The sequence below is a fragment of the Podarcis pityusensis genome, assembly GCF_964106645.2.
Source record: "Podarcis pityusensis genome assembly, chromosome: 8".
In the NCBI taxonomy this organism is placed as follows: domain Eukaryota; kingdom Metazoa; phylum Chordata; class Lepidosauria; order Squamata; family Lacertidae; genus Podarcis; species Podarcis pityusensis.
The window spans coordinates 38313415-38341022 of NC_138033.1; the positions used below are offsets into that span (position 1 = coordinate 38313415).

At 47.8% G+C, this 27608-nt stretch overlaps 1 protein-coding gene across 1 annotated transcript; it reads right to left on the reverse strand.

Annotated features, from left to right (window-relative positions):
* Positions 1-116: 116 nt before the first annotated feature.
* ATP6V0D1 (ATPase H+ transporting V0 subunit d1) lies at positions 117-27324 on the reverse strand. Its single transcript, XM_081016564.1, has 8 exons — positions 25860-27324; positions 13843-14014; positions 8025-8203; positions 7567-7646; positions 4639-4716; positions 3943-4119; positions 2583-2660; positions 117-1523 (listed from the first exon to the last, which is right to left on the reverse strand). Exons 1-8 carry the CDS (start codon positions 25993-25995, stop codon positions 1362-1364), a joined length of 1062 nt encoding a protein of 353 aa, XP_080872690.1. The 5' UTR covers positions 25996-27324; the 3' UTR covers positions 117-1361.
* Between the last annotated feature and the right edge of the window lie 284 nt (positions 27325-27608).

Sequence of the window (27608 nt, forward strand, 5' to 3'; positions counted from 1 at the left end):
TCCTGGGGCAGGGAGCACATGCACATCTCCCTGCTGGAAATTGCCAAGCATCTCAGACCCTGTCCGGGAAGGGGCTGCTTCTCAGAGGGCCAAGACAAACCAGCGGAGCGCTGCAATCATTTGGGGAAATAATTTATTGTCACAGTTTAACAGAAAAGTAATGAACAGCAAGCAAAACTCTTGAGGGGTCATATACCATGGAGCCAAGGTGACTCATTTGGAAGGAGAATTGAAACAGCCTCTTTCCATCCACACCAGCCAGAGAAAAGCCTCCCCACCCAGCAGCCACTCACTTTGCACATACAAAGGAACTGAGAGACAGCCCCCCATGAAAAGAGGCACAGCCCAGGAACACCTTCCCAAAGTGCTTGCAAGCAAAGAGGCTGGAGCCTGCTGGCTGCATGGGAAGGGCCGGGGGCTGGCAGGCTGGGTGAAGGAAGGACAGCTTTTCTGCAGTGAAAGGGCTGGGACCTGAGACCAGTGCAACTCACAGCAAAAGGCCCATACTCTGAAGAGGGGCAGGGGAAGACCCACCACAGAACCTGGGGTAGGGGAGCTCCTTGATGAGGCCAAGTGGTTGCTGCTCTTTAGGAGTCCTGGTCATTCTTCCAAGTGCGGGTGGGGAGGAGCCTTGCTTGCAAAACACCTCCAGGGAACTGGCTGGCCAAGCAAACTGCTCTGCCACTCGCAGAGAGGCATGTGCAGCCACAGATCTCGCTGCTTTGCCTAGTAAGTGGGCAGGATGCTCCAAAGCCAGCACCACAGGGAAGGAGGCTGTGCCAAATCCAGGGGACTGTCTCGGAAGCGGAAGTTCCACAAACATGCTTTAAACCCTCTGAGTGGTTGTGGCTTCCTATGAAGAGCTGCTGCAATGGCAGAGCTCCAAGGACTCCCCCAGCCCTGTGCCCTTTGCAGAGCTGGACTTCCCAAGACTTTCAGAGAGAAGAGCCAGGAGAGTAGAGTCGGCTGAAGGATGCAGTACAACGAAGCCGCAAGTTGTGCAAAGACAAGCAGATGCTCACAGTCAACACAACACAAACACATCTCTTCACTGCTCGTATGACATTGTGCTGGCCGACCAAAGTGTTGCATGAGGGCACAGCGTTCCTGCTGACCCTCAGAAACACCCAGAATCCCTCCTGTGGAGGACAGTAAACTTCTAGTAATACTGAATGATCTAGTCTGATCTACACAAAGCACATACAGTGACACGTTAATGAGCAAGGAGGCAGGGCCCCCCACGGCCCAGCAAGACCCCAAAGGCTCCTCCCGGTGGTCCCTCGGAAAGCTACATCCAGGTCTGGAACTTGGGGAAAGGGTGGCGAGGAACCTGTGGACTTGGCCGGGCAGGAGAGAAGGGTTTAGAAGATGGGGATGTAATTGTCTATCTTTGCCCGGTGGCGCTGGGCGATGCACTCCGCAATCCAGACGATGTTGCGGCACTCTTGCTCCTTCAGCTTCACAAAAGCATAGAAGACACCGAAGTGGAACTGGTTCAGGAAAGCCAGCTTGTTCAGCTTCACCTATTGAGAGCAGATACCAGGTGAGCAAACACAGTCCTGCCAGCCGCTCTTTCCGTGCAAGCATTTCACAGCAACACCCAGCCAGCTAGGAGGAAAGTCACACCTCTCCCCTCTGGCTTCGTGTGGAGAAAGGGGCCCACAGACAGGATCCAAGCTGGCCCCAGGAACCTGCTCTGTGTCTCTGCAAGGGGAAATTAGCTGGTGAGAAGAATACAGAGTACAGAACACCCCTGGACACATTCACACCAGCTTAGTCTGATGGGCTAACAGAAGCCTCTCCTAGACATATGAGTGCTTGGCCACTGTCATCTGTGCTGCATGCTGGTTCATGCCTTGCCCAGTACAACCCTCAGTGCTTGGGGCTGCTTTAAAGGACAATTGGGAAACTGCAGTTGGTGAAAGTAGGGCAGCAAAATTATGATCCTGGGACTGGGAGATGCATCATCTTTGCTGGTTCCCAGGCACAATTTCAAGGGCTGGTTTTGACCTCAAAAGCTCTCAGTGGATGAGGACCAGAGGAGGTCAGCAGCAAAGCCAGAGGGCTGTGGCTCCTCCACAGAGTGCTCAGGCTTCTGGGCTCCTTGTCAGCCCCACGGCCATTCATGCTTGTCTGATCTCAGCAAGTCAAGACAGAATAAATGCCTCCTTGGCATAACGGTGCCTTACCCACCAGACCTGTGGCATTCAGATAAGGCAGGGACCAGGCCCAGCGATCTCAGAGTGGCCTAGCCCTGGTTGGTATTGGTAGCGGCTGTTTCCTTCCACACTCTGACTCAGTTGGGGTGGGGGGAGAGGTGCTCCCTGCTGTCAGCTTCCTCTTGGCTGCCAAGGACAGCGCTAGCAGCTGCAAAGTAGCTGGCTGGCTTGGGACAAATGCATACAAGGCAGAAATAAATGCAACAGTGGATGTGTTGGGGAAGCTTTCAAGAGAGACTCTTTGCTGGCCTCACGCTGGGGAAGTGAATCATCAGGGTAGAGAGTCTCCAAACGCTAGTTCACAGGGCTAGTCGAGCTTGTAGTGCAATCAAGGCACCTGATAAGCAAGGGAAGCCTGCTCACCTCATGCTCAAAGAATCGGTCCTCGAGAGTCTTGTCCCCTGGGTTGCTACCAGCTCCTTCAAACAGCAGCTTATATTCCTGTGGGGGAATGTTATAAAGAATTAAGTAAAAATAGACTGTTAATGGGCTAAAGGGGGAAGGGGGAATAAGGTTAGATTGTGTTAAGATAAATTATGGGACAAAAACTGAGAAAGATGGAAAGGACTTGCTGAAATAGCTAACTGAACTAGAATACAAAAAAGGGAGGTGTGAGGAGGTCGTTGAAACAAGTAAATGAAAGATAAGATATGGAAATATTGGATGCGTTTTTAATTGTTTTTGTTTTTGTTTTGTTAAAATAAGTAGTATTTTCTGTTTTATATGCATTGTATTGTATTGTTTTGCTTTGCTTAACTTTTTTTCTTCTTTCTGTAATTTCTAAACACTTAATAAACATTATTTAAAAAAAAAAAAAAATACCAGCTCCTTCAAACAGCAGCTTATATTCCTGTGGGGGAGAAAAGCTGTTACAAGACGAGTCAAGCAAGGGATCAGCCTTTCGACAAGCATGAAATGAAACAAGCTCAGAATGCCATCACTGCTCCCTACTGGAGCCAGAGAAGAAAGCTGAAGGGAGGGTGGATCCTGGGGTGGGGTGTGTGACTTTAAAAAGCCCAAGAAGTAGCAAGGCAGCAACACCACCATGTATGAAGTGGCTGCAGGAAAAGGGAAAGAAGAGCCCTGCAGCTAAAGAGAGGGGGAGGGATAGAGAGGGAGGGAGGGAGGGAGGGAGGGAGGGACACACCAGGGCTGGGGGGGGGGTGTTACACTGAAAAGCATTTGAAAAATTAGCAAGTTTTGAAGGTCAAGTTCATTAGAAGTTGACACAAATATGGAGCTTTGATGGGGGGAGGTGTTGCTCCTCCATCAGTAGTGAAGGTTAAAGCACTAGGCTTGCTGGGGGCGGGGGGGGGGGGGAGACACGATACTGTAGCTTGAAAGCTAGGAAAGTGCAGTACTAATGACAAAAGAAAGTGGACTTTTCAGACTCACCACCCCTGGTAGAGAGCAGCCCCTGGGAAGGTCATGCTATAAGCTGCTCTGGTCTACCCTTTTATGGGATACAAGGAAGGAGGAGTGTGACAAAAATGTGGAGAGTGACACAAGGAGGGAGATTTATCCCCATTTTCAAAGCTCCAAAATGTTCCGGGTTAATAGCCTGATCACTGAAGCCACAGCCTGCTGCTGACAGCTAGGTGAGGACTGAACAACCACGTGATCGCCCCAGAAACAAAACATGCCTGCCCACCCCCAAATACTACACTGTACATTGTCCTCCTCCTCCCCTGCTCCGGGCCCAGCTCAGAGGCAGGAAGCTTACAGGGTAGTAGTCAGCCACTGCCTTGACTTGCTCGTAGTCATCTGCCCTGGCCAGCTGAGCCAGGCCCTCTGGATAGAGCTTTCCACAGTGGGGGAAGAGCTTTGCTCGATCTTCCTTGGACAGCTCTGTGCCAAAGGAGTTGATGGTGATGATGAAGGCTCTTCGGTCAGCTTCAAACTGCAAGGAAAGAGACGGGCAGGTTAGCAGTGTTAGAAAGGGCAGCAGGAGCCCAGCACCAGCACTGCCCCCCCCCAAAGCGGGCAGCAGAGGCCAGCAAGACCTCCAGGGCTCCCAGCAAGGCTGCATCCCCTCCTACCAACTTTTTGTCTGCAGGAAACAAGGGACTAAGAGTGGGATCTGACCAGCTTCTTTAAAAGTTTCTAATGTATCCTTAAATGGGGGGGGGGGGCAGCCATATATATTAAGTAAAGAAGCAAGGGATAGTGAAAGGAGGAAGGGTTCAACTCAAATATATCCCTGCTGTGGCCAAATTAAGAGCCCTGATAGCTTCCAGAAAAGGCTTCAGTTGCAACTTTGGCAGACCCCTCCCAAAAGGGACAGAACAGCCTTTTGAAAGCACTGAAGCAGGAATTCTTGGCTGGGCTGTGGCAGAAGGTAGAGAGACAGGCAATGCTCACTCCAGGGGAGGCTAGCCCCACACAAAAGCAGGCAAGGGGGCTGCCAGCTGGCTCCTACCTCCAAGATGGGGCACATGGCATCAGCTGTTGTGCCGCCCAGGATTTTGCAGAACTTGTAGAAAGACTCAAGGTAAGCCTGGGAGGGACCAAAGTGACACAAGAAGAGTCAGTGAGCCTGTCAGAGCCCAAGAAGAACACAGTCACGTCAACAAGGAGGAACAAGGGCTGCTCTGCACACAGGAGGTACCAAATGGTGAAGGTGCAGCCAAGGAGAGGGGCAGCTCCTTGGCCTCTGCCCTACCCCTGCTGTTGCATCAGTGTTTTTGAAGGAGAAATGCTGTAGGGACAGGAATCCAGAGCATCTTCCACCCAACCCAAGAGTCCATCCAGTGCAGAGACAAAATGGAGAAGCCTCAGCAGCAGCTGCCTAACGTAAGTTACCCCAGTGCCTCCCTTACTTTCTCCCTTTACTGGACAAGTAGGAGGCTACTGGACCAAAACAGCTGCCACATCTGCGTTGGACTTGACAACACTGCGTGGCACAGGGAGAAACTGAGGAATTAAGTGCCACTCCTTTGCACAAATCCATTTCATGCAGCAAGCAGGAAACGGCCCATCTGAGGCTTCCTTCTATCATTGGAGGAGGAGGAGTTGTTTATGGGTATGGAACATACGCAGCGCTTCACCAGTGGAAGAGAGTCCTCTACCTCCTGCGCCACAGTCAAACAGCAGCAAGTGACTCAACACATTTCAAGGAAATCCACCTCTTTGCTGTTGCCACCTGTTAGTTCTAGGCCTGCCATTTAGAGCAAGATAGATGAACAAGAGGACCACATTCACCCTCTGGCTACCTTTTGGAGTTTGCATGACCACCCAACACCCTCATTTACTTACACACACACACACACACACACACACACACTGTATCAGCTGAGAAGGGGGAGTTATCACCCTCTCTTTACTTGTCAATCTGATGACTCCCTGCAAGCAAAACAAAAACAAAAAAATAGGGCACGGCATCCCCCACTGAAGCACTGTGTGTCTATTTTTTCTTTCTCCTACTGCTGTCAAATTGTGGGCTGTTGGGGGGGGTAGGAAAATTGGCCATGGGCAGGGCTGGATCAGGCCTCAGACTGGGGTTTAGCCACCCCACCCTGCTGTAGAGCAAGAGAAAGAAAGAAGCCTGCTCCACTTTCTCACAGACTTCAGAGCCCTTTGGAGACTCCCTTCCTTGTGTCTCCCTGTAATCTTCATTTCTCCAGGATCAACATGCTCAACAGCTCTTTCAACTAACCCTCACAGGACTCTCCCAGACCATCACCCCCACTGAATCCACACCACCCTCTTCAGAAGAGACTCAGAATCTGTCTCCTGTGAGGTGTGCTTGGTTGCATCACTGTACATCTTCCACGGACCAGTCCAGTTGGTAGAGCACAAGACTCAACCTCAGGATTATGGACAAAACATTCCTGCACTGCAGAGGGTTGAACTAGATGACCCTTGTGGTCCCTTCCAACTCTGCAATTCCATGGTTCTATGATTTATTTATATGAAGTGCCTTGTGTTGCCCAGGAGGTCCTTCTTTGAGGGTGGAGGATAAAGAAGGGAATGTTCCACCATTTTTAGCAGTATTATTTCCAACAGCTGTTTAACTGAAGCTTTGCATTATATGTTGTTTTAATTTGTTGTGTATTTAGCATGGTGAAGGACAGAATAGAAATATGAATAAAAGTCAGTCATGTCCTTCTAAAACTGAGGTGCCCAGAATTGGACACAGGATTCCAGGGGGGCCTGACCAGCAGCCAAATTCCACTCTGTGTCTTGGTGTAGAGACAGGGACCCTTTGTGGGTGAGTGACAGGTGCCCAGACATTGCTAGAATCCAGCTCCCAACACCCCTGGGTGCGCTGGCAATGCGAACCTCAGACAGCCTCTTGGGGGGATTCACTACCCATCCTTGTGTCAGTGCATGACAGCCAGGACTCTCTGCTGTGTGTAAGGTCCCAAGCAGGAGCCCAGCAGTCGACACAGCCTCTTTGCTTGCTTGGATAGCAGCTCTCTGCAAACATCCTTTTCCTCACCTGCCCTTTAACACTCTGGGTGTCTCATGTAATCCTTGGCTCTCCCCCTGCAGACATGGATCTACCTGTAGCTAGTTAGGACCAGTGGGATCTAGGAGGGCAGCTGCAATCCAGGCACCCTCTGTTGCCAGGCATGTGAGATGGAGCGATAGTCACGCAACCACAGCAGCATCACTGCCCCCCCCCCAAACATTTACACACCAAGAACAAACCTTCTGACTGATCCACCTCAAACCAGCCGGTGCCAGCCGGAAGAGCTGTGGCAGGCAGGCTGCTCACAGCCCAGCAGGGACACGCCCTGAGGTTAGGTGCCAACCATTCCCCTCCACCCCACCTGGCTCCAGCCAACCGTGTTAGTGATTGTGTCAGGGCAGTGACAGTGCTGTACTAAAATCCTACAGGAAGGATAATCACTAATTCAGAAACAGCTTGGCATGCACCAAAGCTCAGTGACTCATTAACTTGGGGGGCTTGGAGACCCCCACCACCCCCACCAAGTCCTGCTAGGCAGAAGGAAGCACTGAGAGGGAGGGGCCTTGGGTGGGACAAACAGACCTTTCTGTCAGCAAGGGCAGCTGCAAGTGGCTCTTGGCTCAGCAGCAACAGCCAATCGGCCTGGCATTTATTTATTAATTACCATGCTCATAATTTGCCCTTCATCTGAAAATCTCATGGCAAAAACACATAGAATTAAAACCAAAGTCGTCACCCCCTGAATATAATTGTCAATAAGCTTAGATATAAAAGAATTAAAACCAAACAGCAATATTCAATTGCATGCATGGAAAGCATCTGAAGCAAGAAAACTCCAAAAATGCATTTAATGGCCTCAGACAATCATCATCAATTTACAAGGTTCTTATTTGAGGAAAGTAGCAACTGACTTCACTCTCTTTGAGTGCTTACCTTATAAAGTGTGTTACGGATAATTTCAATGTTCATTTCATCAAGGTCCTGCTCAGATATGCAGTCTTGGAAAAAGGCAGCTGTAAGGAAGGGAGAAGGGTGAGCCCAGCTGAAGGGCCAGGGAAGGAGAGCCACCTCCCACCCAGACTCCCTGGCCAGCAGAGTTTCAAGTTCTGTGTGGTCAAGGCAAATCAGGAGGAGATCCTCCTCCTCTTCCACTGGCCCTCAAAGGTAAGGAGTCAGTGATTTTCACATTGAGCTTTCAAGTCAGTCAGTCAGTCAAAGAGCCCAGAAGGATTTCCTGCAGTTACCAAACTGTAGACAATGGCTAATATTGTGTGTTAAAACACCACTACAGGAACCCTTCATGTCAAGAACCCCCAATAATTTTGGGTCTCCCTTTAAATACATTCCCCTGCGGAAGAGCAAAGCCCCTGAAACTGCAAACTCTTCCTCACCTAGGGGTGTGTCGACCAAAATGGCGTTGTACAGTTCGGCAGGGGTTTGGGCAATGTTCACCGCCTCCATCTGCTCAAAACTCCCCAGGGGGTGGCATTTGGGCACCAGCTCAGCAATGGAGCGTTGATGCAGTGTCCCAGTGATCAGGAGGATTACGTTGTCAATCATGTAGCTGTACCTGAAAGGAAGTAAAAAAGACAACTGCTATGACCAGCCAAGTGGGGAATATGAACTCTTTGCCTTCACTGAAGTAGACTTCACGGAGGCTTCATGGCTAGAGGTGGGGTGGGGGGCAAAACGGCAGACTGAAGACACGGGTATTGCAAAAGGGAGCTGCCTGCACCTGTTTAATTCCTTTTCATCTGCAAATTCAAGAGCAGTTTACAAGCGATTTCACATAAACTATTGGTCCAATAATGAAATCAGGTATTGCAAATCCTATTATCAGAGTTGGAAAGGAACCTCAGAGGCCACCTACTTCATCAGAACCCTTCACTGGTGGCCATCCAGGCTCTGCCAAAAAGCCTCTAAGGAAACGGAGCCCGTGCCCTTCTGTCCCAGGCAGCCTCCCCCCCCCCCCACTGCCAAAACAGCTGTTTAGCCAAAATTCTCTTTCATGCCACTGTTCCGTTTGGCCCCAGCTGCTGCAGCAACAGACGTCAAACCTACTCTATCCTCTATATGGCATCTCTCTAAAATATCTGAAGGTGGCTGTTGTGCCACGTCTTCTCTGGACTAAACATACACGAATCTGCCAGCCTTTCTTCCTCATAGGACTTCCTCTCCATCTTTGTCACCCTTCACGAGTTTGTTGCTCTCCTTCTAAAAAGGCAGCACCCAAGAGGGAAAGTGGTCCAGTTTTGTGGGGGGGGGGGTGTCTGGCTGAAGGAGAATAGAGGAGAATGGTTCTAGGACTCCTAGGCTTTGTTGCTTTACATACATACATACATATATATATATATATATATATATATATATATAATGATTTTCAGTTTTATACATTTCAATAATTTTACAGTCATTTTAACATTTCAAAACATGACTCCCTTCCCCCACTTTCTGTGGTTCCTTAAATTTATTTTTAATATTTTATGCATATCCAAATTATCTTAATTTGTTCATTTATTCATCTACTTTAAATATTACAGTGGTACCTCTAGTTACGAACTTAATTTGTTCTGGAGGTCCGTTCTTAACCTGAAACTGTTCTTAACTAGAGGCGTACTTTCGCTAATGGGGCCTCTTGCTGCTGCTGCACCGCCAGCACACGATTTCTGTTCTCATCCTGGGGCAAAGTTCTCAACTTGAGGTAACTCTTTAAGGTTAGCGGAGTTTACAACCTGAAGCCTTTGTAACCTGAGGCATTTGTAACTCAAGGTACCACTGTACCTTGTAAAACTGCAGGTTATTACAATAATCCTGCCGATGTTTTTATCTGTTTACAGATTTTTTTTGTAGTAAATAGCCTTTGTCACTTTCTTTCTGCTGTGTTGCTCTGCCAGCTCATGCTTGGTTTGTGGTGTACTAAAACCCCAAGATCCTTCTGACAAACGCAAATCAGACAAAGAGGCCGCAATTCATTAGGACACAAGCCTGAAGCTCTTCAAGTAGATTTAAGTGGTCCTCGGGTCTGGCACTAATAAAGCTCAGCGAGGCCTGCCTACAGCACACAGAGCAGAACACACCCAAACAGGAACATCAAAGTGTTTCTCAAAGCAGGGCCACTGCAGCACATAGTCCATCACCTTACAAATGCCTCCAGCACAAACGGAGCAGGCCTGCTGCTGAACGATGGCGTGGAGTCAGCTGACCAAAGCAGAACGATCAAAGGCAGCAAGGAAAGCAAGCTGAGGCAGCTGCTCCTTCCCTTTGGATCACTGAGAACAAGGGATGATAAGAGGGAAGCTGGGAAATCGTCCCAGCCCACAAGTCAAAACACCCCGGCCAGATTCAGGAAGTGGTTTCCACCCTGCAGGTACACTTAATTCCTTCTCCTTCCTTGCAACATGCCTCAAACAACCCTTTCAGCAAAACTGCCAGGAGCTTGGGAGTGCTGGGAGGTGGCCAGCAGCCAGTTTGCATTGAGAAGAAGAACCAATAGTTGCAGGGAGGTGTTCCCTTTTGCATAGTGTTGTGCAACATGGCCAGCTGCCCAGGTGGCAGGAGCCAGCAGTGCTTCCACTGGTAAGAGAGCATGGCAAGGCTCAGCCACAGCCAACACAGAAAGCCCCATAGAGAGGCTCTGACTAGCTTTGCACCATGAGCAAAACATGGAGTAGCTTGCAGGTTACTCTTGGATTGCCAACCCAGCCGAAGGACGTGCATCTTTTCCCACAAGATATGGTGTGTTTGCCACCAACATGGACAACTTTAAAATTGGGTGAGCCTCATCCTCTGTGAATGGTTACTAGCCAAGGTGGCTATGCTCTATTGCAAGGCGAGAAAGTGTTGCTGATGTGCTCACATCCTACTTGCAGGCTTTCCCTTGGGACTTCTGCCTGGCCACTGTGAGAGCAGGAGGCTGAACTAGATAGCCACCCTTTGGCCTGATCCAGCTTCAGCGATCTTGTTCATAGATATGGTCCTTCCCTATGCAAAATGAATTCCTTGCATGGAAATTCAGTAAAATGAACCCCCCTTGCAAGCTGAAGTGGTGCAGTCCAAACGCAGTCCCTGATCCCCTATTTAAGAGAGACGGAGGAGCAGAAGGGCAGAATCTTCCCTCCATCTATTAGGCTCCATGATAATCTTTTCCCCTTGCTTTTTATTTCTAAGCCGTGAAGTCCTCATGGTTGGAAATGTCTGCTGCAGCAAAGAGGGGCAGGCAGAGCACCATGTGCCCAAAAGGGGTGCTGCTGCTACAATGCTGTAAAAAGCCTCCACTCCTATACCTAGTGCTGCTGCCTGCAGAAAACTGCCCTGCCACTGCCAAAGGGGAGGAGGAGGTGGCAGTATCCCACAGCAGCCTTTGTTGCAGGCACAGAGATGCCACACCGCTGGCTTAGATGTCGCCTGGTACAGCGGTGCAGGAGATGCTCTGCTGCTCAATGCTGTAAACTTGGACCATTTTATAGGGTGTGTTGACTTTTTCAACTTTCAAATTCTAAAAGTGAGTGGTGCTAAAAAGTTGTAACATGACTTGGGAGTTCAAAATATATTTTGGCTAAATTAATATAACTTAGTTTTGTTTGGGAAACAGAATGTGTATACAATTGCACAGAAATCATCAAAAAATGATTGCCAAGTACTTGCAGTTATATTACATATTAATGTTATCATTAATATTTGTTATTATTTAGCATTACCTGAAGGTAAAATTAAAATACTTTGGTTTTCCAAAAGCAGTTAATGTGCTTCTTCATCAAAAGTAGACTTACCAGGCTAAATGTTGTCCAATCAGAAAAATACCAGATTGGAATTCCTCAAGCTGCAAAGCATGTTTTTCACTGAAGAAATTTGAAGAAATTAAGTTTGACCGCCTGAAATGACATGCCCTGCTGGGCCAAAGAGCCCCACCCAGAGGACAGACCAAGGTCTTTGGCAGAGGCACACAGGCCTCTCTCTAGTCAAGATCAACAGAGACGGAGGGGGGAGGGGGACCACTTCAGCATGGGAGGCTTGCATGTTCTCCATCTCCTCAGGAAGCCATAAAAAAACTTTTATCTGAGTGACATTTGTTTTACTAGGTCTTTCAAGGCAAAGCCACCATAAAAAAGGATTCCAAACAAGGCACCATCTCCTAGGAGCAAGCTCTTATAATCCCCGCTGGTAATTAAAAAACTGGATGGATCAAGACTGCACCAGAAGCACTCAAGAGTCAGAGCACTCAGCCAAATCCTGCAGCGGAAGCCAACAAGCAGACCGTGTTCTGAAGCCAGAGTGCACAATCACTCACACCAAGAGGCCCAGGAAAGGATCTCCGCTTCTTTGCCACGCCCAGGGCAGGAGCGAGAGCACCAGGACCAGAGTTCTAGACAGAACAGGCAATGTTTCCAAGCTTCCGCAGAGATGAGCTCCAGTTTTCTTCAGAGATGCTGAGACCAGGCTCAGGTTTAGGGGTTTTTTTTTTGGTCTAGCCTTAAGAGCAGACACTGGATCTTCTCACATTTCCAGCCTTGAACTATCCACCTGTAAAACTTTTTAAAGCAGTGGCTCCCAAATGTTTCCCCACCATGGACCACTTGAAAATTGCTGTGGGTCTTGGCAAACTATGCTATGATTCTTCTGCCTGCCTGGTTTTTAATTGTATTTTTATTGCTTCTTATGTTGTACTTTGCTGTATTCTACTTTTAATTCCATAAACCTCCAACAGCAAGTGAACCTCACTGGTAGGCCACATACCACAGTTCGCAAATAGCTCAGAACAAGAATTTCCCAAAATCAAGATCCAAGGAGGAGCAGAAGAAAGGCAAGTTCCCTCAAATTCTCTATCCCTTTCCCCGCCTAAGTTGTATATTTCACCCAGCAATCTTCTTCTTTCTCTCTGCCTACCCTGAAGAGCCTTTGGCCAATTCAGCAAGCTCTTTCTGGGCATTTGCCCAGGCAGACTGGGCTCCTTAGAAAACAAAGCCACCAGGGCCACTTGCCAGCTGGCTCTTTTGATCCTGCTACATGTGGCTCTTGGTGTGCTTCAATACCCTTTTCAATATTTCAGCAGCTAAGCTGCCTCCGCAAAGCCACCCAGGTGATGAAAGAGCTTCTTTCTCCTCCATCTATGGAGGATGCACTATAGGCCCCTTTCCCTCCCTCCACAGGCATCTGTCATTGGTCAAAATATCTCTTTTGGATCATGGCTCATTAAGAAACCCAACAAGGTGTGAGATATTAATCACATATGCTAACCAGGCTCATAGAATGGCAAGTAGAAAGCAATGATCCAGTCAGTCCCTCAGAAGGAAAACCAGCTGTGAAAGACCCTCTTCCACCTTGAAGTAGCTTCCCTACTTTAATGTGGAAACCAAAATCTAAAGTGAAGCTAAAGGGTTGCTGTATTATTATTATTATTATTATTATTATTAACCTGACCTTCACCATGAAGTCCGGCGGCAGTTACAATACAAAAATATGGTATTAGAACCAGTTAAAATAATTCACTATCAGAAAAATATGGTGGATGCTAAGAAACATGTCAGGTGTCAAAGGCCAGGGTAAGGAGGTGTTTCTTCAGCATATGAGGACAGGTAAGCAATGAAGGTGCCACACACCGGGGGGGGGGGATTCCACAGCTTAGGGACTGAAACAGAGAAGGTCCCCATTGAGGTCACCACTCCTTGAACTTCCAAGGGCACCAGAGCTATCAGGAGAACTATCAGAAGGCATCATCTGCCAATCATAGCCACCAAGAGTTTCAATTAGCCATAACTGCACCTCAGATTAACTTCATTGGCTACGAGGGGAAAAGACAGCCCTTCAGGTATTAGGGGCCTTAGTTGCTTAGGGCTTTAAATACTCTCATGGGCACTCTGAATTGGACCAGGAATAAACTAGCAACCAATGCAGCTGTTTTAAATGAGGGGTGATGTGAATTGCAAATAGAACTCCAATCATTAATCTGGTTGCTGTGTTCTGGACCTGTTGAGCCATCTTCAAAGGCAGCCCCAGTTAGAGTACACAGCATTAATCTAGCCTCAGTTCCCAGAGCATGGACTACACTGTCCAGGATCACTGCTCATAAAACATTTTTTAAGCCAAGCTGGTCGGGTCAGATTGCTTGGCAGGAGAGACCACAGAAGTCACACAGATGTAGGGACAGACACTACAGCTTCTCAAGGGAACCAACACTTTGCCCCATTGCACGTGCCCGCTGCTGGCTCTTACGTGATGAAGTCCAGGAAGCTGGCCAAAGGTTCATAGGCGTGATTTCTCATGTGGCGGAACTCCACCACCATCTTCTCCTTCAGCTTGTCATCAATGACAGACACAGTGAGGGGAGAGGCTTCGTTTGCAAGGAAATTCCCATAGTCTGTGCTCTGGAGATGAAGCTTCAAATCTGGGGGGAGAAATGAAGGCAAGTGTCATGACTGACTGAAGCACTACAGAGAACAGACCAAGCAAGGCCAATGGTGATGGAAGAGGTTTTTCTAGAAAGGTGCCGCAGCAACACCTGCTGGGTAGAATGAGGTGGTTCTACTTGTCTAATCTGCTGAGCCTGCCAAGCACAGACCCAGGAATGTGAAAAGGTACAAGGCCATATTTTGCCCTAGAAATAAAACGAAGGACACCACATGCCCCATTGTTACCATATAGCAAGCCTTGTATTTTATGCCGTGGCCAGTGCTGTGGCTTTGCCAAAGACATGTGATAACAGCAACAAGCTTGGAAGTCTCTGTAAGGAACAGCGGGCTGGGGCTGGGAGTGGCAGTTGAGGCTGTAAACTTGCCAAGCAGCATTTTGGGCCTAGGAGAGGCAATAGAGAAGAAACAGGCTTCTCTGATCCCTTCTTCACTGGGCCAGCTGACCCATTCATTCCATTCTGCCACCAGGAAGCCTGAGTGGCCTCCCAATGCTATTCCACCGCACCCAACTGCCTGGGAAAGAACTGTGCAAATACTCAAGCACCCTGATGCAAGCCTTTCAAAGAAGCCAGTCAAAGCAACCAGCACATTCAACTTCAGCTAGTTAGTACATCGTGAAAGAAATTATTATTTTAAGTACCTGAGGAGGCAGAAAGTAATCAATTTGTCCATTTCCTAGAAGACCATGACTATTTACCAACCGGTGGTGATGAGACCATAAGTGGACCAGATGAGAGATGACCTGCTCATATGGTGAGTCATCAGTACAAAACACCAGAACTACCTTTGCCAAACAACTTTTCAAATAGAGGTCAACCAAGCAGTCATTTTAAGGTATACGGATCAGTTTTATTATGGATTTTTATTGTTTCATTCTCTCTTTTACTCCACTGCTTAGAAACGCTAGTGATTAAGTGATATATAAATTCTAGTGACATAGAGAGGGAGAAAAACCTTTTTCTATAAAATGATGCCATGCATCATTTTATAAACTTCTAGCATGTCACTTTTTACTTGCATTTTTTCTAAACTAAAAAGTCCTAACAGCTGTGACCTTTCCTCATATGAAAGTTTCTCCATCCCCATGATCATTCTGGTTGCCCTTTTCTGAATCTTTTCCAATTCCACAACTTTTTGAGGTGAGGTGACCAGAACAGTGCACAGTATTCAAAGTGCAGCCACACAATAATTTGTATAATGGTGATATAAAAGCAGTTTTAATTTTTATTCCTTTCCTAATGATCTTTGGCATGGAATTTGCCATTTTCACAGCTGCCTCACACTGGGCTATCCACTATGATCCCAAGCTCTTGTTCCTGGTCAGTCACAATCAGTTCATTCCTCCAATGGAAGAACTGTTCATTTATTCCTGCTCTCTGCTTCCTGCTTCTTAGCTGGTTTCTGATTCGCAAAAGAACCTCACTTCTCACTTTGTGACCGCTAAGCTTTCTCATGAGAATTGACTCATGAGACTTTGAAAGTCTATGCATACTATTTTGACTGGGTCATCTTAATCTATATGCTTATTGGCACTCTCAAAATAATTCAAATGTGTTAATGAGGCAGGGCTCACCCTTGCAGAAGCCATGCTGGTTCTGCTTCAGCAAAGGCTTATTCTTCTATATGCCTGCTTATTTTATCTTTAATAACACTTTCCACCAGTCTTCCGGAAGAAACATTAAGCTAACTGGCCTAGTAATTTCCAGAATGCCACGTGGATCTCTCCAAAAATTGTTGTCATATTAGCCATTTTCCAGTCTTCAGATATGGAGTCTGATCTTATTGACAAGTTACATGTTTTTGTTGGAAGATCAGCAATTTCAGTAAAGGTGCAGAGGGACTTAGTGGACCAGTCAGGAATGGAGCGACATGAGGCCCAGGTTGACATGCTGCTGTAGCGGGAAGAGGAAGGTGGCAAGAAATAGTTCAACCCTGTGTCAAATCCACATGCACAGACGTATTTTCTCTTTCACTCAAGACAGGTTTTGAGGAAAACAGCTGAAGCTTTCCCCCACCAGGGCATAGGCGAAGAGCAGGACCACTACCAGTCACAGATGTGGCCCACTGGCTTACAACTACCTGCCCTGGAAAGACATCTCTTATCTGCCAAGGAAAGGCTTCATGGTTCAGGCTCTGATAATCAGGCTTCTTTAGGTAAGGGCTCTAGCACCATGGTCCCAAAAGGTCTCAGGTTCAATCCCTGGCAGCATCTCCAGAATGGGCTAGGTAAGGCTTCCATCTGAAACCGTGGAAAGCCTTTGCTGCCAGTGTACACAACAACAAAGCGAGATGGAGCAATGTTCTAATCTGGCATGAGACAGCACCCAGGGCAGGCTAAATACATCCAGTTATTTCAGCCTTGCTTCCCAAGACCTGCCCTTCCAGCTTCACGTTATGCTTGCAGCTCTCTTACACTGACTAACCCCCATCCCAGCTGTTCTGACAAAGACTCCAGCATGCAGAGTGATCTGGCCTCAGTCATACCCCACCCAAGTCTGTACCTTTTGGGCTCCACATAATTCCTTTATGCATCCCTACAGGCTGTGAGCCTCACCAGCCATGAAACCCACAAGTTTAAACATGCTCTTTAAAGAGCCACTTGTGGCCCCAGCACAAAGGATTCTCCTTCCTTTCCTTTTTCTGAGAGTTCACTTAACAGACCTTCCCTCGGGCAGTAAAGGGGCACAGAAGGGGGGGGGGGAGAAGGAGAGACTGAATGGAACCAGATGGAAAACACCCGCCCAAATTGCTCCGAGATTCTTGGAATCTAAAGAACTTCAAGGTTCTCGATGCCTCCAGGGAAACAGCAAGTTGCATAATCACAGCTCAACTTTACAGCAAGAACCAAGTAAAGGGGGAAGGAGAGAGAATGCATCCAAGGTCAAAAGGAGCAGTGCCTCTCTCTGAGTGAGGCGCAAAATGGGGGCCAGTTACATGCAAGACCAACCAACTCAAAGGCTGGTTTGGAGCAACTACTGCCTCTCATAGCAGCAGCTGGACAGCAGCCTCCATCTTATACCTGTGATAAGTTACTTAAATACAAAAGGTCAGAGCACCGAAGGCACAGGTCAAGGCACCCTTTTTTGCCAGGTCTGATCTAGCAATACAGACAACAGATCTAGTGAGACGCCAAAGGGTTGTTCCACTCTGCCCAAGTTATTTCAAAGCTCACTTGCAAGGCTGCAGGATGGCAGAACAATCTCACCGATGCAGCAGCATCTTTTCAGGCAATAAAGTTGCAGGCTTGGAAACCACCCTTTCTGTGGTAAAATCTCAAGGTTCCTCAAGTTCCTGTTTTTCATTTTTTTAAAAAAAGCCAAACTAGCGTATTTGATCTTTGAGAATAAAGGGGCCTAGAAACCGAGGCTAGTACACCCTCCCTACCTGCAGCAGATAACAGAGTGGCCACCCAGCCTCTCTGTCTGAAGACCTCTAAGCAAAGGAGAGCCCAGACTCTCTATAGGCTCCATGGTCGGACAGCTCCTACTGCCAATCCATTTCTCCTAATGTTCACCTGAAATGGACTCTTTTGCTTGTGCTCTCAGCACACTCAATCAAATCCTGCTCCCTTGGGCAGCAAAGGAAACTCCTTTACCCTCCTCTGCCTGGAAGCCCTTCAGGTATTGGAAGATGGCTATATCATGCTCCCCTCTAAGCTCCAGGCTAAATATGCCACATTCTTCCAACCTTTCCTCATCTCCAGATCAGCATCCAGCATCCTGCCCAGTGACCAACCTAGCAGCTCTGGCCTAGAGGGCTCTCACTCTATTTTGAGCACAAGCCTCTCCCTCTGCAGCTGCTAAGGAAGACCCAAACACAACACAGCTTCCTCAAAGGCACAAATCCCCCAAGCACTTTGCTTTGGCTACTGAGAGCTTGGGCAGATGGGGAGACAACCTCAGTGCCCTCAGTGGCTCCAATTCTGAACAGGGCACATCAGGGACTTGATGCAGCTGAAGGACAGGCCCCCTTTCAGACCACAGCCAGTCCAGCAGGTCCTCCTGCAGGACACTACTGGGGGGGGGCAGGGAGAGAGAGCACCCAGGCCAGATCCAGCCCAAAAGCAATTTTTATCTGCCTTCCAATGGTCTACCAAATTTTACAAAGATGTGGTGAAAAGTTTGCCCACATTTCTACTTATAAAGAAGTTAAATTGCTTTATAGTTGCATGAGATGGTAGTCATGTGCAAAGGTGACATCTGCATGCCAAATGCCCTGGGAATTCCATGTTCCGTAATGACAAAGCCCACATCGCTATACCTCACTGGTTTTATTACAGAATCAGACTGTCAGCAAGCATGACAACCCTTCCCCCAAGGAGCACAGAGTGGCTGGCCATCCCTCTTTAAGAAGATCCTCCCCCTTTGGCTGCCTGTCTTCATGGCTTCTATTCATCTGCAATGCTAATCTGACTTTTTTCAAAGGTTAATGGATTTCGGGCTGTTCCAAGGACAGAAAGGCCCAGCAATGATGGGCCAAGCCTGAGGGCAGACAAGGATGCAATCTTCAAGCTTCCTCTCTAGAAGAGGCGCCTTTAAGGGACACAGCAAAGTCTCCAAATATGGGCAGCAGCTGCAGTTTGACCAAACAAATGAGAAACATGGGGACAAATTAGACCTGATTTGTTGGTGTGCACAACTGACAGCTGATCATCTACATACTCTGCTTTTAGTCTTATGATTTTCATAGGAATAGCTCAGTTTTCCCATCCATTTCAGTGGTCAAAGTATGACTAAATTATTTTATGTTGTGTTTTCTGGCCCCTCCCTTCAGTCATTCCTCAATCTCCATCTGGGCCATGGAGGTAGGTATTTCTGTACCTGTCTGCATGCACTTTTTAACAAGAAATCACTGGAAGTGCACAAGAGCTGGGCAGTTGAGCATCCATTTCTATCTGACTGTGAAATAAGAAAACTGAGGTTCCATAAAATAAATGCATGTATGTAAGTGCATTAAACACATTCCCAAACACAGAAAACATAAACCAAACATTAATGTTCGAAAAGCCACACCGCTGCTTTCGGAAGCGGCCCTTTAAATGTGTCCTGCCCTATACCTAGCTGTCAAACAAGCCAGCCACTAAGGGTGCTACAGCGGATACCTTGAAGTGATAGTATCTGCTTTTTTGGTTCACATGCTGTTCTGAGCCTTGAAAAGCACTTAGAGCTGAAGGAGGAAGTTGGAAGACTCATTCTCCTTCCCACTTCCTCCTTCAGCTCTATGTGCTTTTCAAGGCTCAGAACAGCACAGCACGTGAACAAAAAGCAGAAGGAACAAGATGGTAAGAGCAAAAGGGAAAGGGAGATTCATGGCAGGAAAACAGAGGGTCGGCGGGGGGGGGGGGGGGAGAAAGTGAGATGCCACAGAAATCAAGGGAGATAATGGAGGAAGAGTTGTGTGGTGTATGAGTGAGTGAGGAGAGAGAATTGAGGGGAGAGTGTTAGAGGGCAGATAGAAGGTGCCTGCACACAGGCATGTACACACTTTGGAAAAGATGATCTTTTGAAACGGCATAATTTTTCCACAGGTTTCCACTATCAAATCACAAACATTTCTCTCCACTGACTAATGAATCTGGTGCTTTCTATTACTGCTGTGGTGCAAAACCATGACTGAATGTACAGATCCTGATAGATCTTCAATGTTTACAAGGCATCCACTCAAAATCTTAATCAAATCATAGGTCACCCTCTGCATCCAGATGTATTCTGCAATCTCGAGGGTATTGTTGTCATTCTCTTTAAAAATCATGAGGACCCACAAGGATTCAGGCACTGAAAAACTGAACACTTCTTTTTCCCTGTTTAAGCACAAAGACACAGCAAATAAGCACACTGAGTTACGAGAGGAAGCTGTTAGTAACAAAACCAAGTGACTGGTGTTTTAACTGAAACTCCAAGCAGACCAGGAGCAGTAAGGATAATTATGAAGCAGGAGAGGGCAAATTTAGTGGAACCAGGGGAAACCTTATGGCGAACATGAAACACAGAGCAAAGATCAAATCTGCCTCACAAACACAAACACACACACTCATACAAACAGTCAAAGAGCATAGCACAATCCTGAGGAATCCATAGACTTACTGGGGAGTGCTCTGGGTCAAGCAAATGAGCAAAGGCATGCATTTCCTTTGGGGAGCACAAGAGGGCAGCATAATCCACTGTCATATGTTCCCCACCTCTGAAGAAACTTTAATTTGATGGGGGTGGGTCAAGGGGAAAAAGCTACAAATTCAAGAGGATCCATTTTAGTTCTACTGGATCTGACTTTTACCCAGATTACATGGAAAAGCAAAGTTGTGTGTTCTTTGCCGGTAGAGGTGGGAGGGGGAAGGGAGAGAGCCAACCAGATGTGGCTGTTAGTGCTCACGGCATACTCTCAGCATTCAAAATGGGCCCCCAAAGATTGACGACTCCTTCACTTCTGCCTTGGCTCAGCCCCAGAACCACTGTTCAGTGTTGGTGTGGTGCAGAGGCTAGTGCTGGATTACATCTAGGAGATCCAGGTTCCAATCAATCATGAGGCTCACTGGGTGGCCTTCGGCTAGTTCATGTCTTGCAACTTAATCCAATTCACAGGGGAGGAGGCCAGGCAGTTTGCAGGGGCATTTTGTCCTTTGGAGGAAGAACAGCTCAGAAACGCAGTAAACAGCAGCTGCGGACCATACAGAGTCTGAGTCCTTCAGACTGATCCCACAGTCCATCTCCATCCCACTAAATAACTACAGAGCCCCCACATATTAGGGGTCAAATGTTTTCCAGGCAGACATGAGCCCACAACCCTATGGTAAATAAATAGCATGGAACCACCATGTTCAAAGGCATTATAGCCCCCAAAGGTCAGGTGCTGGGGCCAAACAGGAGGGGAGAGTTGCTGCTTACAAGCTTCTAAGAGTCACGCAGCAAGAGGGAACATGATGCTGCACTAGATAGAATAAGGCGCATGGCTGTCCCAACAAATGCCAAGGAACATCCAGGTCAAAACAGCATAGCAGGCCATGGGAAAGGGCAAGAGCATTCAATAAGCAGACTCTCAAACACTCTCATACAGCTTCCTGGAAAACAATGAAGATTCTGCAAACCAGCAGACATGCTTAAGAGCACACAAGTTTTCATATATTTGGTTCTGGCAAACTGGAACCATATACTCAAAGGCAGGCAGATTCAAATGGAAAGTTTCTGACAAAGAAATGGCTCTTATGGCGGCCAACAGGGCCATAAATGCAGGGAACACCCTCCCCCCCAATAACATAGGCATGGCCAAACTTGGCCCTCCAGCTGTTTTGGGACTACAACTCCCATCATCCCTAGCTAACAGGACCAGTGGTCAGGGATGATGGGAACTGTAGTCCCAAAACAGCTGGAGGGCCAAGTTTGGCCATGCCTGCTATAACACACTGCAAAGTCAGACAGGAAAGAAAAGCCAGGCAGAGGTCTGGGGCACCACCTCATGGTGGTAGTGAGGAATTACAAGAGGCTGATCCCAGCAAGCAGGGAAATTAAGAACACAAGCAAAGACGTGCAGAACTACTGAAGAGAAGAAACATCTGGAATGGTTTTAAACCTCTAGTCTCAACCTACCCTTCCCCTGACTGCCAGAACTGTCATTCAGTGTCATGTATTTATTACATTTCTAGACTGCCCTTCAAGCAAGGCACTGCAAAACAAAACAAAGAATCAACATAAGAGTAATTAAAATGGCTAAAACGAATACATAAACATCTCCTCAAATGCTTGTGTGAAGTGATGTGTCTTCAGTAAACACCAAAGGAAACACCCCCTAACTTACAAAGGGTGGAAGTTCCATAGTTGGGTGGGCCATGAAAGAGGAAGCCTTGTCATTGTGCAACAAGCCATGCCAATGGGCTAAACGGGGCTCCTTCCCCTGCCAATTACAGTCATACCTCAGGCTGAAGTAGCTTCGGTATAAGTATGTTCGGGTTGCGTGCTGCGGCGACCCGGAAGTAACAGAGTGCATTACTTCCAGGATTCACCGCTTGCACATGCGCAGACGGTCAAAATGACGTCACACGCATGTGCAGAAGCAGCAAATTGGGACCTGTGCACGCGCAGACACGGGTTGCGTTAGCTTCTGGATGCGTGCGAGGCTCCAGAACGGATCCCATTCACATCCACTGTATAAAGACATGGCTAGAAAAAAGACAGGAAATTGGATCTTCCTCCTTCAAGCAACCCCTTTTAGGAATTTGTAGGCTCATTCCATTCAAGCATCTTGAATTGGCCTGGTAGCAAATAGGCAGGATTGCTATTAGAAGAGCTCTGCTTAACATTTCGAGCTGAAGCTTTGAGACACATCATCTAGACAAGCAGCTCCCTAACTTGAATCTCCCAACTTTTTGTTCTGTTTCCATGGATGTTTATATATGTGTATGTTTATATATACAAGGAGCTGTATTTTATAACTGGTTTTATAACCAAATTCTTGCTGTTTTGTCATCAGCTTTTATCAGTTTGTAAACCGCCTCAGTATTTCTTCTGGAAAGGAAAGGAGATATATAAATTATTTTAATTAGTTAGTAATAACCTAGACTTGGGACGCGGGTGGCGCTGTGGGTTAAATCTCAGCGCCTAGGACTTGCCGATCGCATGGTCAGCGGTTCAAATCCCCGCAGCGGGGTGCGCTCCCGCTGCTCGGTCCCAGCGCCTGCCAACCTAGCAGTTCGAAAGCACCCCTGGGTGCAAGTAGATAAATAGGAACCGCTTACCAGCGGGAAGGTAAACGGCGTTTCCATGTGTGGCTCTGGCTCGCCAGAGTAGCTTCGTCACGCTGGCCACGTGACCTGGAAGTGTCTGCGGACTGCGCTGGCTCCCGGCCTATAGAGTGAGATGAGCGCACAACCCTAGAGTCTGGCAAGACTGGCCCGTACGGGCAGGGGTACCTTTACCTTTAACCTAGACTAATGAGTAAAAACATATGTAATCACTAGCACTGTCAGTTCATCCTGTAAAGCCAAGGAGACGTCAATACCATTGCCCAAATGAGACGAAACTCATCCTCCTTTGGACACTAACAGATTGTGTCACCTGGGGCCCAATACTTAATGACCCACTTCCAGGGCAGGGGGACTTATCCAGAGGAGTGGCAAGAGGACTTTACACACACACCCAGCACCTTGAACAGCCTCTTCCATTGAGAGCTCAAAGAGCCAGGAGAGACAGGCACTACCAAGCTATGAAGGACTCAAGGAAGAGCACAGGGGATGCTGCAGCTGCCCAATTTTACTACTCAAACTGCTTAGAGAATTTTTGCTGGAAAAGCAGCAAGTAAGTATTATTAATAAATGAGGTGGTCTTTTTTAATCAATTGGTATGAATTGAGTCTATTGTAGCTTGTTCATTCAGCAGCCCAGGGCTCTTTTACATCTCCACCTCTTGCAATCTCCACAGTGTGTCAGCCAATTACCCTCACAAAAGAGAAAATGAAGGAACTCCTGTCAATATTATTCTCCATGTGCCAGGCGGTGTGACCATATGGATGTTTACTCAGACATAAGCCCTCCCAAGTTCAATGAGACTTACTCTCAGGTAAGTGTGTCTAGTCCTGCAGCCTACATTTGTTGAGTCCTTTATGTGTGGGATAATCTTAGAGATCTACACTGGTTACCAATTTGCTACTGAGCCAAGTTCAAGGGGTTACTATTAGGATACCAGCAGCAACCATTTTAGGAATGTTTGATAGGTGCGCAACTGCGCTGAACCCAGAAACGATAACAAAACGGGGAGGAACAGAACAGGGGCAGGATGGGTGTTTGCAGGCTTTTTCAATGCTGTTGGAAATATACATGATTTCACTTAAACGTACGGTGCCTTGGAACGTAACCCCCACATAAATTGGGAGTTGCCTTAACGCCTTGTAACTAGTTTACCTACCAGATCACCTTACTCATATATGCCCAACTGACAATATGTCAATTGTGGAATTGACACTATTACAGGTGCCACATAATATCCATTCCACATTTGTAAAAAATCACTTTTTTTAGTGCAGCAGCACCTAAAATTTGGAACTTGCTGCCTACTGATATCAAGAAGGTGTATTTGCTGTACTCTTTTCTGTGCCTGCTAAAAACATTTTTCTTTAGACTAGCTTATCCAGACATGCTGATGTGTTTTAACCTCTTTTACTGTTAATTTTGATTTTTTAAATAGTTTTTATTGATAATTTTAGTATTTTTGGCAAATCACTTTGAATTTTAGCCACAATTGAGCAGTAAATAAAATAATATTAATGGTAAAATAAAAGAAGATTAATGAAGAAACAGTTTCATCCTGCAAAACATTCTCTGAACTCAACTGAAAAAGCTGCCAAGACAATCTGGAAAATGCAGCACGAAATTTAACATATGATAAAAGGATGTTCAACTCACGTGAAGAAATGTTGAATTTTGCTACTTATTTCCCCAGCTTACATTACCATTACTTCAAAAACTTCAGTCCTAAAGCAGACTTACTTGGAAAGAAATTGGGTTCATAATTCATTAGGAATTATGAACCGAATGGAGCTAACATTTAAGTGAATGAGCCAAAGCCTTTGGCCTTAGAAATGTGACAAGGCTTCCTATGACTCCCTTTCCATAAAGGAATTTGGGATTTTGCTCAGAGCCCCAAGAAGACTTGCTCCAGCCCTTAAAGTCTGAAACACACTTTGGTGTCACTTCCCACTTGCAGGGCTCTTGACAGCTGCCCTGCAATCTGGGAATTCCCTTCATTTAAAAATTTGACAAAGCTTGTTCTTGATTATCTTGCAAAAACACTCACTGATGACAAATTCCAGAGAGACAGACATGTTACATTACAAACACAAGAGTGCGTGCTGATATCATAAAGACCCCCCCAAGTATTTCTATAGTGTGCTATCCAAAGATGTGCGGCCCAAAAATCTTTAAGTGGGGGAAAAGGAGGGGGGGATGCAGAATCTTAATGCAAGTGCAGTTACTATTCACAAGAGCAGAAGCTGGTGACTGTGCTTGATGCTACCTTTGAACTTATGAGGCTCTAATTCTACAGAAACTTTCTGCTGCAATAAACATGTCAGCCTTTAAAGCATCACAAGTTGTGTGTGTTTTCAGGGGAAGCATGACTCTGTTCGTTCCGGCAGTTTTCTGTGGCTTTTGAAAGCAATGACCATGTGACCATATATAAGTTTGGAGTTGGCAGCACTGTTTTCCTGTCTTTCCACTTGGACCTAGGCAGTCATTTCATAGCATCTATGCTTTGGGGTCCAGGAGGGTTCTCTCTCCTTACCCCACATTGCTTAATTAGGTGACATGACTGAATGAAGTCACCTGGGGACTTGGGACTGCCGCATCATCAGTATTAAGATGGGTGTTACAAACCTCTTTCACCAATACCCCAGCACCTTCACCTGCTTCCAGGTTCCACTCAAAGTGTGTGCGTTTACCTTTAAAGTCCTTCATGGCAGGAACCTCAGCAAGGATAGAGCTATTTTTTTAAATCTGGTGAATCAAAGAACTTCATCATACAACGCCACCACAAGGAAATCAAGCAAAACAACTTGCAGCTGAAGCAAGTCACCTCCAACGCGCCCCCGCCCCCGCTCGCCCCCGCTTCTGCTCCAGGCTCGGCCAGTCTCCTGACTGAAGAAGCGGCCGCCCTGAGGATGAAGCGCGACCAGGCCAACCGAAACCTACCAGGAATGGCGGCGGGGCAAGGAGCAGGTAGCGGCCCGTGGTGTGGGCGGCTAGCTAAGAAGGGCCCGGAGCGGATCCCCGAGGAAAAGTCGCGCTAGGCGCCTCGCCCTCTGCACATGCTCAGGAACACCTCCCCCTCCCCAGCTGACCTTCGAGGCTCTCGCACTGGACGAGGTTGACATAGTCGGCCTGGCTGAGGACGCCGGCCTTGAAGCCTCGCACCAGGCCTTCCAGGTAGCCGCTGTCTACGTTGAAGTACAGCTCCGGGAAGCACGAGAGCAACATCGCGGCGGCGGCGGCGGCGGACAAGGGAACCGGCCGGACTCGGAGGAGGCTGAGGGGCCGCCGGAAGTGGGAGCAAAAGTCTCGTCTCTCACGTGATCCTGACGAAAACTCTGCTGCTTCCACGACTCCTAGAAAGGCCCGCCGGGGTGGTTTCCTGTTTCCTGTCAGACTCTCTTAAGCGCCCCCTCCCGGGTCGGAAATGAGGGTTGCCCATAGAAACCAATGGAGCGCTGCCATTGGGCAACAGAAGACCTCGGCAGCCGCTGGGGCGATTTCGGTGCTTCCAGGCCCTCATTTGTGTATCCAGGGCGTTAGTCAGCTATGGTTCTCCTCAGAGACCCTCTGAGGTTGATGGACACGACTGTCTTGGGTCCGTTACTTTCAGGAGGACTTAGTGGGGGCCCGTGAGGAGTGCGCAAGCGCGGCTGCGGTTGGCGACCCCTGGCCGACCCCGCACTTCCGACGACTTCGGCGCGAGGAGAGCCTCGCGGGGCCGTTTCTAGAGAGCAGGCCGGAGTGGCGGAGAAAGGCCCGCTGAGGCTGAGGCAAGGATGGCTCCTCTAGGAAGTCGCACGTCTATGGCTTGATGCCTAGAATGGCGCGGCTGTCCCCTGGCGGCCAGATCGTACGCCCCTCCTCCCTCGGAGGTCCCTGGGCAGGTCCGGCTTCTCTGCGGCCCCGCAGATCAGCGGGTTGTTTGCTGAGAAAGCGGGAAAGGGACTCTCCCTGCCAGGACTGTCAAATGCCCCCAGCCCACTTGAGGACGCGGAATATGACTCAGCCTCGGTCCCAGGCACAAAATAGCGGGCCAGGCGCAGAAGCAGCCGGAGCTCGTTGCCATCAGCTAGCAATGCCTGGCATCGACGTTTCCTCAAGAGATAATCCGAGTCATCTTTGGAAATTGCTAAATAAACTGCGCTTTCTTTGTGGTGAGAAGTCCCAGAGCTCAGCGTTCCCCAACCCAAGTCCAGGCACTTGCTTTGGATATTTAGCCACCTCCCCGTTTTACGCAAAATTCCCAGGTGGAGAATGGTTTCCCTCCCCACCCCCACGTTTCTTAAAGTATTTACACCCATCTCCTGTCTTTCTTCTTCCATTCTCCTTTCACACTAGACTTGTATGCCATCCTCCCTCCAAAAAGACCCTTCCAGTTTCTTTCATTCTTTTCTCCCCCCCCCCCCTTTCTATTTCTGTGGCCCCTGATCTGTCAAAGTGTTGCAGTGTTTTGCAGGCTTGTCAAGAGAGATGCCTGATCTGTCACTGCTGTATTCTCCCCAACCCTGTGTGGCTCCCTCCAAAGTTCAGTGGGGACAAGCTGGTACCTTAATCTTACCCCTGTTACAAATTCCAGCTGTTATGCTAAAGTTTTGAGCTGTTATTGGTTAATAAATACAACTACTGAAGTTCACATTCCTGCTGCTGCATCCTGGTGTTGGGGCAGTCTTGTTGCAGAGTTTCTTCATCCAATGAGTGCCCTTCCTAAACCCATCAGGAGGGAGATCTCCCCACACACCTCAAACCTCTTTGTCTCTCAGCCATCTTCGCAAGGGTTGGCACTGGCCCAACCAAAAGGCAATGGCACAGCTAAGGGAGCTGGCCAGACTGCTGGCTCC

What these genes read in the sequence shown, in the direction of transcription:
- ATP6V0D1 (XM_081016564.1), bottom strand. Translation starts at nt 25,995, where the DNA reads ATGTTGCTCTCGTGCTTCCCGGAGCTGTACTTCAACGTAGACAGCGGC. An exon ending in AGCTTCCTGGACTTCATCAC is followed by an intron (nt 8,204 to 13,842) that starts GTAAGAGCCAGC and finishes ACTTCCTTTCAG; the next exon opens with GTACAGCTACATGATTGACA. An exon ending in CCATGTGCCCCATCTTGGAG is followed by an intron (nt 4,120 to 4,638) that starts GTAGGAGCCAGC and finishes CTTTCCTTGCAG; the next exon opens with TTTGAAGCTGACCGAAGAGC.